Source organism: Puntigrus tetrazona, chromosome 23 (genome assembly GCF_018831695.1).
Source record: "Puntigrus tetrazona isolate hp1 chromosome 23, ASM1883169v1, whole genome shotgun sequence".
Taxonomy (NCBI): domain Eukaryota; kingdom Metazoa; phylum Chordata; class Actinopteri; order Cypriniformes; family Cyprinidae; genus Puntigrus; species Puntigrus tetrazona.
Genome location: NC_056721.1, coordinates 12,235,978 through 12,253,499, shown reverse-complemented (window position 1 = coordinate 12,253,499; position 17,522 = coordinate 12,235,978). Strand labels below are relative to the sequence as shown.

Sequence of the window (17,522 nt, the reverse complement as noted above, 5' to 3'; positions counted from 1 at the left end):
GCACAGACGTTTGTTTTATCCGCAAGACAGCATTTCTCATGCTCTTTCTCTTTTTTATGTTGCATAGAGAGCAGGATTTCCCTCAAATATGTATTAGGGTAGGTTCATTCATTAATAACCTATATGCAAGTATAAACACACACACACACACACACACACCATTTACATACCAGTACCAAATCCTTGTTTAGCCACAAAAAAAAAAAAAATTTACAAACTTTAAAACCGATGACAACTTGCCCTAACCTGCAAATGATCCTTTATTTTATCTTTTTGGCCAACAGCTAAAGTTAAAATATGATGATTCTGTAACTTTAGTTATTTAGTTAGTCATTTGTGTTATACCAAACTAAATTCCAGATTATTTCCTTCAACTACAAGCAGTCATGCTGTGTGGGCCTGAGACCAGTGCTGGAGAAAACACACGGCTACACACAAAAACCAGCCCCGGTTGGTCCTGCTTTCTGTGTCTGTGGTGTACACTCAGTGAGACGTTTTCCAAAAGCACTGATTAGATTGTAGAATCATAGCTTGTCGGTGACTTACCTGAAATCCACGCCGGTGTTAGCACACTTAAACGTGCACTCGGTTGTTTTTATGTACCGGCACGGCACCTGTTGCGGTGTAGAGCATGCTATAAACGCTAAAATATGAACCACGTACTTTATAATTAATATTAAATGCATAAAATAGAGTAGAATTAACATTTTAAACGATAACTAACAATAAAGCTATAGAATAGACCACTGTTTTGTGTGGACCTAGGTGCAAAATAAAGAAATGGTAGAAACAGGCTCTAAATGTTTTGTCACGTGACAAAAGGACTTTTCTGCACAGATCATGGTGTAACAAGAGATGGCGCTCTTCGCCGGTTTCAATTAAGACACCCGGAAATCAAAACCCTTTATTAGTAGTTATAAGCTGTAGATGGCGCTTTAAACGTGCTTTAAATGGCTTAACGTTTACTTGTCATGTTCACATTTGAGTTAACTTAAACGTGGACTGTTGCAGCTAATTAACAGCAAAAGTCATGCACATCCAGATTTTTTTTCTTTCTTTGGTAGTTACGTGGCCTGACAGTCACATTAAGGGAAATGATGCTTATTGGAGAAACCACAGACGCCAGCGGTGACTCACTGATGGCAGCTTACTTCAGAAATATTCCACTTTCCTGTAACATTTCACACATTGATGTGGACGTCTTTTAAAGGAAGTGACTCAGGCTTTACTTTCAAAAGCTTAACGGTCTTCTCACTATCAAAGCATTGAGCAAACAGCACAGAGATAAAGATACAGCATTCACAATAAAGCCGATAGCACCTTTCTGCATTTCCTCTATACAGATTAGCCACACTTGAACAGACTGGCTTGAACTGAAAAAAAGTGAATCATCCGCTGATCATACATGCATGTATATCTAGAGCCGTTATATTGGTTTGTCCTTTGATCGCAGTTCATTTAAAATACCTCCAGGATATAATAAATTCAACAAAGTGCAATTAAAACAATTAAAGAAATGAGTTTATAAATAAGTTACTTTATTTAAATAGTCTGGTGTGAAAAACTACACCAATACTGTACATTTTAGAAGTGCATGTTTCCTCAGCAGATGAAACAAAGTCAGTTAACGTTAGCCTTCACACAGAAAATAACCAAGTCATTTTGTTGTACGGACAAAACATACGTAGCTGAAAACGTAAACAGTTACTGGTCTGATAATGTCAAGATTATAAAAGGTCTAATCACAATAAAAACAGCAACAAGTCTGGTCAACGTTTGGTAAGAAACACATGAAACAAGGCCAGGACTAGTTAAGGGCTTCAATATATTCATGGTAAACAGTATTATAAATAAAAAAAGACTACCCATTTACAGTGTCCTGCATTTTGACACCAAACAGCAGGGCAGTGGCATGTTGACCCTTGTAACAGACGTGACCCAAAAAAAAAAAAAAAAAAAAAAAGCTTCAGCACAAGTAAATCTGTTTGTACTATAAGCATCATCCTCTTAAAATCAAATGATAAATGTATTTAATTCCGTCTGAATGGACACTAGTTGGAATACTAACCCCTGTGTCCTGATGTTTCCATTTATGCCACTACACTAGTACAGAGTCTTTTTGATCCTTCTTCTCACGTGTGTAAATCATATCTAGCCCTCGACTAATAAAAACAGTTGGCAGCTCTTGATTACCAGGAATTCAGTGCTATTGCTAATACTAATCTTTTCATTTTTAAGCAACATATAAATTTGTACTGTTGGTGTACAATTTAAAGGGGAAAAAACAAATAAAAAACAATACATGCAACTTTACCATTCCACGTTACAGAGAAAAAGATATTACCAGCTTATACTCTGGTTACACAGTGTTAACAGTGTAACAGTTAATCCTATTCCTTCATTCAAGGATACTGTACACTAATTCAATAATACAGCAAGGAAATAGTATAACAAAGAACATGGACATCAATAAATAGGGTGGCACGATTCATAGGAAACAACCCAATTGTGATTTAAAATGCAATTTAAAATATTTTTCCAGGTTTGATGTGCTTATTACAATAATAATAATACAAGCAAAATAAGCATTGCTATTGTAATAGTTCAATGTAATGTAATACAATGTAAATGTATTTATTACTAATAGTCTTATTTTACAGAACCGTACATATTTATGGCTTCATTTATGCCTCCATTTCTTCTTTAACCACGGATCATAGATCTACCATAGACTTTAATTTGGCAGAGAAACACAGGGAGACTGTGAGACCTTTTGTTCAAGTCAAAATCCCAACTTCAGTTTCACTTTGATTAATCATGCATCCCTCCCAACAAAGGGCACTTTCAGAGCCGCCCTTTAGTTTCCAGCAGTGGTAAACCAATTCATTTTGTTTTTCTTTGTGTGAAGTCCAAATACATAATTATCCAATTCTTAAACAGACCAGTAAATGCGTAACACTGAAGAATCAGTTCAGTCGAACTTTAAACAAGCAAAACAACCAACCACTCAAATCACTATGAGTCGGATTCTTTGAAAAACCTCTCAAATTTGTCCAAGTAGCCAGGCCGATGAGGGAGGAGGAAGTAATGGGTGCTGCTGACTTTCTTTCCATCTTCCATGATGGGCAGAATACAGGGGCTCCGGGGAGCCGGCGGGCCCTCGCAGCTCTGCTTGTGTTGAGCCTTACTGACATACTCCGGATAAGGAGCAAAGCTCTGAGTAGGAGGCATCACCCCATTGATGTAAATTGGGAGGCTTTTTGGACTGACGGCTCTCGGTATGACCTGAGGAATGGGCTCCCTTGGCGGCACTTTAGGAGGTTTGTCTGCATCACAGTCATCGATTGACAGCCGCCTGTCGTCCGCGCTTTCACTGAAGCGAGAACGGATTGGGACGCGGGGCGGGACTTCGGGTTTCTCCTGCGGGTGGCTGTGGGAAGAATGATGAAGGCCAGTCGGTCTGAAGTTGGCGGCTTTAAAGGATCCGGCGGGGCCAGAATATGAGCGGTGTAGCCGGCGTTTGGGTCCGTCTTGGTTATGTGTAACTGTGTGCTCCCATTGATGTCCTTCGTGATACGCAAAGTTTACCTGACCGTTTCCCGGAAAACTGCGCCTCCCCGACAAGCCGTACTGGAAGGAAGGGGTTTTAGGCACCAGATATTGGGTCTCAGAGGTGCTGGAGAAAAACTCCACCTCGTCATCTTCGGTTTCATCAGAGGATAAATCGCCTATGTCCGGGAGGGGTGGGAGGGGCTTGGTTGTTCTCCTGGGCGAACAAGGGGGTATGTGTTCATAAACAGACAGTTTCTGTAAGGACGGAACCACCTGGTCTCCCGCAGGTGGGTGGCACTGAGAGGAAAACAGCAGCTGTGTAGGATTGGGAGTCTTGGGAGACAGACATGGCGAACAGGAGCCAGGCGTCTTTCCTGTGAAGTAAAACACAGAGGAAAAAATAAATAAATTAAAAATGAGGATTTGAGCGCAATAACACCTCATTTAGTTTTTTTTCCCTAAGGGTGCATCTCTTAAAACAGCGTTAGCCTCAACACGGCACGTTTATCAAAGGATTCACTTATCAGCAGAGCAAGTGACAATCGTACAACTTCCTATAACCTTCTGTGCTTCCTGAGAAACATCCGCAGCAGGCTTCGAGAACAGAGGGTGACCAGATTGTGATATGGTTGCTAAAAATTTAAAATCAAGCACTCGCTTACTTTCAAAGCCCACGTTTGCAGAGTTTTGCTGATACATTCTCAAGCTGTGGTCCATGGACTCCGAACCAAATCCGAAAAACAGCCTACAACAGACAAAAATGGAAGGTGTCAAGTCTGGTGATCGGAGAAGTAGATCTCTCAATATGTAACGCAGCCAGCTGAGCTGAAGACTGCAGCTCACACTCACTTATCCATGGTGTCGTGGTCATGGTGCTGATCCCAGTACGGCTGGGCTGAGGCCATAATGTAAAAGAGAGTGGGGACTAGTCCAGGCCTGTGGGGTTCTCCATCTTTCTTGAACCTGCAGAACTCATAATCCAGGAATGGGTAACCAAGTCAGGCCTTTTGCTCCACTTTTCCAACAGCAATGTGGAAAAAAAAAAAAAACTGCATAAAAGAAGAGAAAATTGTTTGAGTATCTTGTCAAAAAATGTATCATCAAAAACACCTGAGCATGCCCATCAATGTCTTCAGGATCATTACAAAAATCACAGATAGGCCAGTTTGGTCAGGGCACGATTTATGAAACTAAATTGATTAAAAGCGACAGGATGACGTTACAAAAGATTTACATTTCAACGATATAAGACATGAAACACTTGAGTTTATGCACTTTCTGTACTATAATTGGCAAGTCCAGCCTTGATTTTCTGGTAGCTTTGTTTTAGTTTGAATTCTTCTGCTCTTTATAATGTACATGATTTAATAAATAAAATCTTGAATATATATATATATATATATATATATATATATATATATATATATATATATATATATATATATATATATATATATATATATATATATATATATATATATATATATATATATAAATATATATATATATAAGACCAAATTAAAAAAAAAAAAAAAAAATTCTAATTACATCTAAAAATATTTGAATTTCATTTTATGAGCCTAAATATACAAATATCACCAACTAAAACATTAAGCATCAACAAAAAAATTTCCAAACTGGTTTTAAAAAAAATGTTTTAGAGCAGCAAATCAAAAAAATTACATTACACTATTTATAAAGCAACGAATGCCCCAAATAAAATCTATATTACCCATTAAAAAAGGACAAAAATATTACATTATTACATAAAAAAAAAAAAATTCTTTGAAGAAATGGGTTGCCTTACAAAAGCCACACGTGTTTTAATGCAGTTTTTCCATTGTTATATATGTGCAGGGAAAAATAACAAACAGCTCAGCTATGAAACTGCGGTGATGCAACATCAGTTCCTTAAGACATTACACCAAAACACAATAAAGCATCTGTGCTAGAAAACAAAACCATTCAGTGAGAAATGTGCTGGAATGCCTGGGCGCAAGTCAGAATATAATCAATGAAATACCCATGCAGGCTCCATTATGCAACTTATCACATGCTCGGCCTCTGCTTTGCCTCAGTCAGAACCGTGAAAGGCAGAAACTAACAATCGTCAATTCTCCCAGTAAAGACCTCCATGCAGATGCGACGCTAAAGGATAAATGGTTCTTTGTGCGTTTGCGTTGGGGAGAGTGCCTGTGCATTTTCAACATCAGTCAGCTCTTATCCTGAGGTTAAAGCCCTGCCATAAAGGCATGAAAGAGGTGTGAGGTGGGACGTCACCAGAGGGGCCTGGGACAGCAGCCAAAGACGACGTGCTGATCCACTATTCAGAGGAACAAGCATCTACTATGCCAAACAGCACAGTGGGGCAAATAATGCATCAAAACCTAACACCACGTAAGAACACAAAAATAAGTTTTCACTATAAATCTCCACAGAACTTGGACAGGAAATAAATGAATTCACACAAGCATGTTCAACCTTGCTAGCAATTTGGCACTAGAAGTTTAGCTATTGTCATAGCATATAAACATTCATAATTAGTTTTAAGTCTACTCGCAGTGCATGAAAGACCAAAGTAAACAATAAATAAGAGCAAAAAAAGGGCCAAAGCCATCTTTTTGCTCCGGTATATTTGGTATATTTTGTTGGTGAATCATAAAAGTTAAATTTTAGTTGCCCTAAGACAAAAATGGGTATTGTTTTTGGTTTTCGTTATGATTACTGTGTGTGTGTGTGTGTATATATATATATATATATATATATATATATATATATATATATATATATATACACAATTTTAAAAGTGTGTGTATACACACACATTTTCTCTCTTATTTTAATACGTCACTGTACCTCACCCTAGTTAATTCTTTCTCCTAATGATATAATTACATAATAATATATGCAATAATATTAACGCCCATTAGACACTCCCACTTAACTAAAGAGATTTCAGTCCCCTCTAAATCAGCAGGCATACGTGACAGACTGTAAACAAGAAAGATGAACACCTAAACACAAAACGGAATCATACAGTGGGCACACTGATTAGACCTACAGCTAGTTATGAACGTTGGCATGCGATGATAATTGATACTTCGTCTGTGCATTGCTGGCGAGGCTCCACATGAAAGTAGACTTAAAGAACAGGTAAAAGAAAAGCAGCATCCACTCGCGCTGAATCCATAACAGAAGACGTGCATAAATCCATAAAGCTGTGGTCAATGATAAACTAGGTTACTACTACACAGGACATATCGTACTCGACTGCTTGCTGTCTTGTAAACAGTTCCTTGGAGTGACGTAGGGCGGCTTGTAAAGTACGAAATTGCAGAGGGAATATAAAGATCCTTCTGATATGTGGACAGGTTTTCTACATCTATTTCAACACACACCCATTGACAAACCCTTTCTGACTCAGGTGCGACTCACCTCGCGCTACGTTCCAGTCCAAAGAACGGCCATAACAGTAGTTGCACATAAACTGTGAATTGCACTGAACATTTCGACATATTCATCTGTGTGAAAATATAACACGGGCGACTTTAACACATTTAAAGCTACTTACGGGTTAAATGTCTCGCTGGGCTGTGTTTACAGGGGCCCTCTTATATCCAGTGCGACTCAGACGAGTGCTGCGAGTAATCCCGGAGTACCGTCTTAAAAATTTCACGAAGATAAATTAAACAAAACGCACGTGTAGTGATATTCTGCCGGTCAACTTGCCGCTTTCATCACGGAAAGCTGCGAGCTAGAAACTATTTATAAGGGCTGTCGACGTCACACCATAGGCGCCGCCCACTGTCTTAAAGGCGCCGTTTTGTGCGACCTTATATGGCTTGTGACAAACAGCACGTTTTGAGTTCATATGTATTGAATTATTTGACGTAAAAGCAGCACGTTTCCTGTAATAACAAAATGGTACAAATTTAAATTCAAATTGTTATTGTTATAATCTATAAGCTAGCAATGAAGTCATATTCATGTTCTGTTGCATGTTTTGGAGGCTCAAATCCATTGTTGCCATGTCCATTTATTACAATCGGCACATTTCTTTTAGGTTATTTTCTCCATTCTGTCACCAGTGGATTTTGGGTTACTCTCACCTGTCACCTTTGGCTTGCTTAGTTAATTTTTGACACTTAATTTTTTGCAATATATTTGAGTGCACATACACCATTGGATGTGAAACTGAACTGAGCTGGATGGTGACGCTACTAAACCAAAGATGAACTGACTTTAAAATTACTCTTTAATGTTGCCCTATTTTTAGAGTTTGACTTTTTTGTGGGATTATAAACATAAATCTGTGTGAATTTTGCAGTTTATAGAATAAATCAGAACAATTATATTAAGAAATGTATTACTTTTTATAAGGTCGATTCTTAAAGGATTAAAGTTCTGTACAGGGCCAATCGATTGTTATTCTAGAAAGACCTGGCAACACTGCTGTTTCCACTGCACAGGGAGTTACACGTGGGCATGTCTAGCTGTCATAGCATGTGGGCGTAGAAAGTGGGAGTGTGAGGGTGGAGTTTTCTGTGGAGGCTGATCGTTTCCGCTGGATCTTTCTTCCATATGGAGATGTGTGGTCTCGAATCACTGCTCTAGAACGCAAACAACTCTGAGGCTGTTACAGAAAAGGGTTTTACTAACGTGTAATGAATCACGTCCACTCCGGTCACAGAAGACGGCTTCGCATAATCCATTAATAAGACTGAATAAAACCTTCGGACTCAGACACGCATTTCATTCACTCCTAAGAGTGGATGAATAAATCACTCTTGACGAATCACATATGGGAAACAGGGTCACAATCAAATACAGCACGCTAACTTAACAAATGAATGTCTGAACTATAAATCATTGTGGAAAAACAGCCCGCTCGGCAGCATGTTGATGTGCTGTTTGTGTGATGATTGTTGAGAGAGGCTGGAAGCCACAGGGGCACTGAACTCCCAAGGAGAGGGTCAGTTCATTTCCTGTCCCTGTCCCACGCAGCTGCTGATGCCATGCATCCCATGTGAACAACGTCCTTAGATAACTATATCAAAGTTGACCCACAATTCCTCAAGGAATTTCAGAGCATTTCTGTGTAATCATTTGAGCTCAAAGATGTATATATGAATGCTAACACGTTGCCTTTTTAGGGTAGGAACTAGTTTATAAATAAAACTAGTAAGGAAGGTCACAAAAACCTATAAAAAATCTTGCCTGCTAAAAAAAATAAGTAAATAAAAAGTTTAGTCATTCTGATGTGTGATTTATTATATTCTTAATGCTTCTTTTTCAGTTTTTTTTTTCTGTTTTCTCATTTAAATTCAATTTTTAGCAATTTTGCTATCTGCTTTTGTCATTTCGTATTTTTAATTCAATCACTTCAGCCATTTCAGTACGTGAACTTATTTTCAGTCACTTGCCAAGGAAACATTTCAAATTTTTGTCCATCTGAAATATACATTTCTGTTAGCAATAATAGCACTGGTTGTAATGCATTGTATATGCAGTCACATGATATAACTACCGTGAGCCCCATCCAGCATCGTAGCCTTGAGATTTAACCAGTTTCCTGTGAAAGCCGTGAACAATAAGCACACCGTGGGTCTTATAACAGCCCCAAAACCATTCTTGAGAAAGAGCTTATCTGGAATATTGGGCCTTTCTGGGAATGATCTGTGGGTGTGTGGTCAAAATGAAGTGCTCCCATGCAGGTAGGCGAACACAGTGCAGAGCGATTTCTGAAAACCGCAAATGATTTCCACAGAAACTGTGCATCCGAACGCTATCTCCTGATGCAAATTCATCCCAACGCCAAATTAACCCGTGCAACGGCTATTTTAGTCATGCTTATCTGAAGCGCAGAGCATGGAGGAATTACGTGCCATAAACTCTCTCAGTGCATGTTTTGTCAATTCACCGAGTGCTTCCCTTGACGTACGCGTACATTTTTCACTCTCCGTTCTGGATGTTCCGCCCGAGTTCTCCACAACATGAATGATGGCAGGCTGAGAATCCTAGAGTTCACTGGAGAGCAATAGGGGAAGGAACAAGCAGGTGACTGATCGTATGTCCTGATTACGTGCTCCAGAGACGCTCTTTATCTCTAGAGGCAGTTGAAGAAAACAACTGAATGGAAATGACATTACAGCATGGGAGGAGAGCGCCGCTTAAAAACATTCACGTACTAAATCGCTAAAAATCGTCTATTATAAAACAATAAAGTTCTTATCGGAACACTTCAATCTCATCTCTGGATACGAGACGTGCAAAATAAAAACGTTACTGCTGTTTCCGTGCACATTTTAGGAGTTGATTGCAGGAGATAGTCTGTAACTATTACTTTTACCGCTTTTACGCGATTGACCTGGGTTAGTTTATAGGTGGAGGAACCTGATAGGGCTGTCGAGTAGCTTTCTCTGTTGTTGTTTTAATGGGTCATGGTGGCTCAGATCACCCACTGCATTTTTTCTTATGAGTAAGTCTCTTTGTAAGCAAGCGCTGCAGCGAGCTTCACGCGATAGGCGGGGTCATGCAAACACACTGCTCGCCCCTGTCACTCCATAGCACCGCTCTATCAATATAAACAATCTATTCAAACAGATCAAATAGATGAGAGGTTCGAGAATGCCGTTAGATGACCTTATATCAGAATGGGATCGTATGCATGAATGTTTTTATACACGCGGACGGATGTTCAGTACGGTTTTTATCCAGAGAAATTAAAACGTTTCACAGTTTCCACAAAAAAATTAAGCGGCACAACTGTTTTCAACACTGATAATAATAAGAAATGTCTGTTGATCGGCATATTTGAAATCAAGATATTCAACTGATTTCTGAAGGATCAAGCGCACACAGAAAGCTCTTTAAAAATATAGTCTAATAAAAAAATTGCCATGTTGAACCATATTTAGAATTATGTATTGCGTTGTGTTGTTTTTTTTTTTTACGGTTGAAGGAAATTGAACAGAAAACGTAGTGGTAATTTAACTGGTAAAGCTATCCCTTTAATCAATAAAAAAGCGGCAAAAAGAAAATGCTGTCAGAAAGTGTTACTCATTGTTATTTCATGCATGATGACAACAGCCATGCTTTCAGGATATGTCATAAGGCAAATTATACCAAAGTTGAAAATACTCCCCAAGGTTGATTTGGAAATATTTGCATTTCATCATGTTCTGTGTATTGAACAAAGGTTGCTGGGATGCGTCGGGCTGCCACATGCATGCCACTCGAAACTCCAGCGACGTAGAAAAACGGCCTGTTAACATATGAAAACATATTGCTAGGCTTCTAATATTTAATGGATGGGAAGTTTAAACCCGCACAGGACTTTCTTCAATAAATCAGCAGGTTTACCGGAGGGGAGGATTAATTTCCTCCGTCTCTGAGTCACTTTAATGTGACCTTGAGTGGCGAGAGCAGCTGCATGACAGTAAGTGCGGCACTATCAAGCATGACAAGCGGGACCAAAGAGCAAACGGAAGTATAGATGTGTATTTTTATACCGAAGCAGCTGCTCGTACAAAAAAGCGGTTGTATTATACAGATAACAAAAACTTGAGGCAAAATGCTTATCTATTCTGCTTTTCATTCAAGTACTTCAGCTTACAAAATCACAACGGCCACTCTCAAGAGGAGTCTGGGACAAACACACACACACAAACACTGAGCTCCAGTCACACAAATACAAGGGCATCCATTCTCAAGTCACGCACACTTTCCCAGGACGCTGAGGGAACTCAGACAAAGGGAGTCTTTTAATTGAATAAGTGTGCTAGGAAGTAGCAAATGATTTGAGGACAAAAAACAAATGATTTCATGGTAACAGAAACTATGAAAGGCCATTTAGGCCGGATCGTAGAAAAGAAAGAGGTAATTACTGCTGTTTGCCTGGGATACGGCAATAGAAGGACGGGTCACTCAATTACCCATGGTTCCAGGCAACAGAAAGGGCATGAGGTTTGCTCACCCAGAGGGGCGGCTTCCGCAGAGCATTGTGAAGAAAGGACCAGCACATTAATCTCCTTTTTTTCTCTTTAGGCTGGGCTCCAAAGACTCAGAGAGGAATACAAAAGAGTCTGAGAGAGAACAAACTTCCATGGATCATTTTAAGGAATGAGGGATGTGTTTTGACTGCTAACAAACACAAAAATTATAGTTAAAACAGTATCCTTATTCAGAAAACAACAACATCTCTGATCAACTTTGTTCGTTCAAGCACATTTGCATTAGTACCAAGGCATCATCGTGTCACCACTGTATTGAAAAGAGTGTGCAAATAAATATCACAAAAATAAATAAATAAATAAAATGAAACAAAATAAAATACATGCAATTGGAAAAAAAAAATACAAATTTTAAAAATATGCACTATTTTTAATACCATTAAAAATAAATAAATTAAAACAAAATCAAATATAACATAAAAAAAAAAAAAAATATATATATATATATATATATATATATATATATATATATATATATATATATATATATATATAAATATAAACACATGAGGACATGTTTATCAATTAAAATGACATGATCCCGATAATGGTATTATATTGTATTATTTGACAGATATAGAGATGGAATTTCTGTAAAACAGAAATTTGTACACATTAAAGCAGCATATTTGCATGATTTCTGAAGGATCACGTAGCACTGAGGTCTGCAGTATTATGCTGATATTTCAGATTTAACATTTTCATGCAGATATTTTGGTTGGCTTGCCAACATACTGATCTGCTATTTACACTACTTATTATTCTTATTAGACCAAAATTTTGGAATAGTACTCTTTTCTTTTAATTTAAATTGTAAAATTCTCTTTTTAAATTGTAAAAATATTTCACAGTAATACTTTATTTTGACATTTTCAGCTAAATGCAACCCTGGAGAGTCAAAAAAATCATGCTGACCACACTGTTACGCTAATGTCAGATCATTCTTGCTGAAGGCCAGAAGAGATTAAAAAAAGTGAGAGGGAGTAACAAGTCATGTGCGGACAGGAGTATCCGGTTGTAAACACGGAAGCGGTCTGTCTATTCAGACCTACAGATTTCCTCTGAGGTCCCAGCCAGGAACTTGTTTTGGAATCCGGGAGTCTGCTGCTGCCTCCGCGTTTTTCAGCCGGCACTCACCTCACAAGCTACATCCTGTGACTCACGCACCGAGTCATGTTGAGCAGTTACAGTTCCTGGCCTGGCTTTTTCCTGATTCCATCAGAGTGACCTACATACATCAAAAGAATGGATTCTGAACGTCATTCGCCGTCGTTCAGGATGCCACTCAAAAGACTTTTTCCTTGATGTTCCTGTGACTTACTGTTCACCAAACCTAACCTTTCTAACTCCCACTCGCCAAGTTTTCCAAAAACACACACTGCTTCTTCCCCCAAACTGACCACAAAGAAAAACAATCCTTCTGGACAGATAGTTAGAGAAACCATGATAACAACCGATTTATCCAAGAGTGGGTTATTCGACAGTTTAAGTAGAATTCCTCAACAAAGTGCAGTTTTAAATGACTTTTGCATCAGATGCGAACCCTGACGACACGAATATCCATAGAGCTTTTATCATTAAACAAATTACAGAGAGGAAACTTCCACAGGTGTGCAACTTTTATAGCCGTGCGTCCTAATGACATCACTAAACCTAGATAACTAACTAAGCAAATCACACAGCCCTATAAGAATGCGATTGTACTTCCAAAGAATAAAAAGCCTGCCTTTGTCTGAGTCAACAGCTGTATCTCATGAGTCACGAGGTCCTCGAGCTGAGCTCACCATGATGCATGCTGGTTTCGAGTGGAAATCATTCGTTCTTCGCTTTGGCCTGGCTGGTCAGATGTCATAACAAAAAGAGAACACATTCTGTTGGCTTACGGCTCACCCCAATAATCATATCCATATGGACAGTGCTCATGTTCGTTACACAAGCAGTGAGTTCAGTGTTCACCCTCCCTCACTGTCATAACGAAACTATGCTTGTTAGAAAGTGGCCAGTGTGCAGAGTGACGCAATGTGGTACATCCTGTATTTTAGACGCTGCGGCTCTTTATTTGAGATTTTGTGAGTCATTTAGGGCAGAGGTATCAAAATGCACCGAGATTTATCCCCTGGCTCCCTATATGAGAGGAAGAAATAATGACTTCAGCAGAAGGCCTTAACCACAAGGTTTAAGAAAGAGATATAATAAAAGTTTATGAGCTTTACTACACTGGATTTTCTGTGATGAATTTCTGCACAATTCATTCATACATTTAATTTTGAAACCGGATGCTGCATTTATTTAATCCAGTAGAACATAATATTTTGGAAATATTGTTCTATTTTAAAATAATTTTTAAATATTATAACAGTCATTTTATTCCTGTGATGGTAAAGCTGAATTTTGGCATCACTACTCCAGTCGTCACATAATCCTTCAGAAATCATTCTTATATCCTGATTTGATTCTCAAGAAACACTACACTCAATATTTTTGTGGGAACTGAGATCAATTCTGATTAACTGAATGCACCCTTGCTAAATTAAAGAATTACTTTCTTCTATTTTTCTTGTTCCAAGGCCCATATTTAAAATCATAAAGGGTTTTTTTTCATCCACCATGAGCGTCAAATTCAATTATTTTGTAATCTGCCCACAACCAAGAAAAGCCCACCCACAAAGTCAGCAAACTAACGAGGTTTGGATCTGTGTGGTTATGACACCCTACAGCTCACTGTGACACGCCACCTCTGCCCAGTCTGAAACACCGGCCACATTCAGTGACTAATGTCAAAATTGCTTTTTGTTATATAACTATAGATCATTTTATTAGCACACCATTAAAGTTTGTAGCTAAAGATATGGACTATAATGTATTGAAATTTTATTTTTAAAAAAAGTAGGCTTCTGAACATATATGCAGACAATCAACTTAACAAAACAGACAAAAGGACATTTTAACCAGTTCTACTGTTGCTAAAAAAATTTATTTTTGTGTCATATTGTTTTCCGGAGATGGAATTTATAATTCAGTTGTTGTTCAACTGTACGTATCTTTAAGTTACATTAAACACAAGAAATGTGATTGAACATTACTGTTTCATAATTCATAAAGACACAATTTATTTATTTACTTTCTTCACCATTTCAGCATCTAGGAGTATATTACATTGTGGGAACCAGTTGATCCATGCACAAGTTATTTTTTTTTTTTTTTCATCTGCTTTTTTCATTCTGTGGGTCCCAGCAGAAAACAACTGTTTTCCAAACAGGAACGTTCAGCTGCAGGCCCTGTTGTTTATAACTGGCTAATGTCTCCTTAGAAACAGACTTCATCAGAGTTGGGTAATATATGAAGGAAAAGACAAGTGAGAGTGATCAAATGTTTTGATAAATAAAGAAAACGATCTTCCAGATCCATAGGTCCACACAACTGCAATGAATAATCTACTGATCCGTGACAGCCTTTACTAAAGTTACCCAGAACACATCTGCAGTGTTTCCATTGTAAGACTGTTCCCAGAGAGATGATATAGTCATTTACACAATGACTGTAAGCAGTAAGTCACCTTACTACCAAGGATAGACGTTTTGCATAAACATTTTTCCTCTGTAAGTACATATTAAAATTCCATTTTCACTAACTGAAACAATATTGTCTACTTTGTTGACAAATGTAAAGGGAACGTCAATGCTGAATATCTAAAAGACATACAGGAGATTCAACAGCACCCTGATTTATATATAAAATATATCAATAAAAGATATCTTAGTATAAAGATATCAGTAAAAGAGTCACTTTTACAAAAAGATGGGGTTACACTCTTTAGAATAAAGCAGCTTGAAAGGTTCTTCACAGAAGAATCATTTTTGGTTCCACAAAGAACCATTCAGACTAAATGTTTTTTTGTTTCTTTTAAATCTTTGTAATACAGAAAGGTTCTTCAGATGTGTCTTCACAGAACCATTTAGACATAAATGACACTGCAAAGCACCTTTATTTATTTATTTTTAGAGTGTTTTGCTTTTGCTTTTGCTTTTCATGCTCACCAAAGATGCATTTATTTGATCATAAATGATGTAAAACATTACAACAGTTCAAAATACAACTTTATGAATATTGAAGAGGGAAAAAAAATGCATGGAAGAAATCTAACAAAAGAAAGCAGGTCAGACCGAAAACTTAAGAGTCCCTTCCAGATTTATGATTACAATAGCAGCATCACATCATCGTCCAATAAGGTTAAACTTGTCTGTCCTGTGCAATCAGCCTCAACACACTAATATAACAAGCACTCTTTATTAATTCAATCGGTTTAGCTTCACCACCTGCGCACAGGTCATGTTAGATTTAGCGTACCTTCGTCCAGCAGCCCAGTGATGAATCAGATCCAAATCATGGCAGGATTTGGCTAACGGAGCAAAAGAGCTCTCTTCCTCGTTTCTCCAGTTCCCTCTGACAAAGGAGTGAGCAAAGTGATAGAACCCCACCTGTTAGAGAAGACAGCGCTGACACACGCGTTACACACACACACACACACACACACACACACACACACACACACACATTAAACACATCCTACCGTTGAACGTGGATGACTCCACTCTAGAACAAATGTACATGTTGTTTTCTGCTTGAGACTTAATTGAGCTGTTAATTAAGACTCAAAGGAAAGTGTTTTTATTTCTGTGAATGACAGGATCGCATCATAATTTACAAAAATCATGTTTCTAGGGAATCACATCACATCCTAATCAATCCTTGTCTTGACTTTTCTCTTTTGTTAATAAACAGTACTAGATTATGAGAAAACAACTTAAGGTTAAGAGTTCATGGTACTATCAGTACAGTTCCACTACCATTTTTGACACTTTTTGTTACAGTAATAAAAAGCCGAACATATATTAAGAATGTTTTGATCAGAAACTGTGCCAAATGTTCATTTCGAGGAAAATCCCTAGGGTCTGCATTTCTGTGTGGAAATGTCCTCAAAGAGCAGAACTGCTGAATGTTGAAGATGTTGAAGTGATATTTAAACACATTTACAAGCATAGTCAGAATAGATTTCTACTCTATTACCAGCTCCGCCCACAATAACATGCAGGGGACTGATTTATAGTGAAACCCTACTGATTTAATAACACATACTGGGGTTGGACGTAATACTGTTAACACTTGAGAAACAGGTTAAGCTGCTCCCTTATTAAGGTGTTTGACCAGCATTTGCTTTTAACAGAGCTTCCCTTCTTAGTGGAGATCCCTAAAATGTTTCTACAATGGAATGTTGTCTATGAAACATCTGGATGTTGTAGGAGGGAATCTGCTTCTCTCTTCTTTCCAAAACGACCCTTTTATAGATTAATAGTTTTAGGGCAGATGTTGAAGTTCTTTTTCGCGTTCCTTCGCATTTTAACACTGGTGTCTGATTCACGTTAGAGCAGTTGCAGGTCTTTACTGGACGCTGGCTTCGTGAAGTTGTCTTTGGCTGGTTTTTGTGGAAATATGAATGTTTTTCTGGGAATATTAATGTTTGCTGTCACTTTGCAGCGGCAGGTCTGTGTTGTTTAGACACAGTCTTAGTATTTGTGGTTTCCTGTGATTCACTATTCTTCTCCGCCGATGAAGTCTTAAGTGCTCATAAATCGCAAAGACTGCTTTTTGGAAGTCTGAAAAATACATTTACTAACACTATTAAACAAAACTTCTACTAAATACTATTTGCTTATAAAAATGCAGATCTTATGCTGAAAGGCCTGCACATCCTGGATTTGCTGAGTTAGATGTGTTCCTAGATCAGGGTTTCTGCTTCTTTTCCCAGATCACATGTCTTACTTCACTTCACACATCTTGCTCATTTGAGCTGGATGAATATGCCTGTTGGATTTTGCAGTGCCTCCTCTTGTGGACACACGTGATATACATATTTAATATCTACAAAAGTGACTGTACAATGCTGAAATGCTGAACAAA

The 17,522-nt window shown here is 38.1% G+C and overlaps 2 protein-coding genes across 2 annotated transcripts in view; both read right to left on the bottom strand.

Annotated features, from left to right (window-relative positions):
• Window positions 1–775, bottom strand: part of pax7b (paired box 7b) — a 58,530-nt gene extending 57,755 nt beyond the window's left edge. Inside the window, exon 1 of the mRNA XM_043224563.1 lies at window positions 547–775. The gene's annotated coding sequence lies outside the window, so the exon portion shown is untranslated. The remainder of the gene's footprint in view (window positions 1–546) is intronic.
• Window positions 776–1,517: 742 nt separating this feature from the next.
• On the bottom strand, window positions 1,518–7,307 carry LOC122328708 (ERBB receptor feedback inhibitor 1). The gene is made up of 4 exons (XM_043224564.1): window positions 7,124–7,307; window positions 4,402–4,601; window positions 4,215–4,297; window positions 1,518–3,926 (listed from the first exon to the last, which is right to left on the bottom strand). Exons 2-4 carry the CDS (start codon window positions 4,455–4,457, stop codon window positions 3,016–3,018), a joined length of 1,050 nt encoding a protein of 349 aa, XP_043080499.1. The 5' UTR covers window positions 4,458–4,601; window positions 7,124–7,307; the 3' UTR covers window positions 1,518–3,015.
• Between the last annotated feature and the right edge of the window lie 10,215 nt (window positions 7,308–17,522).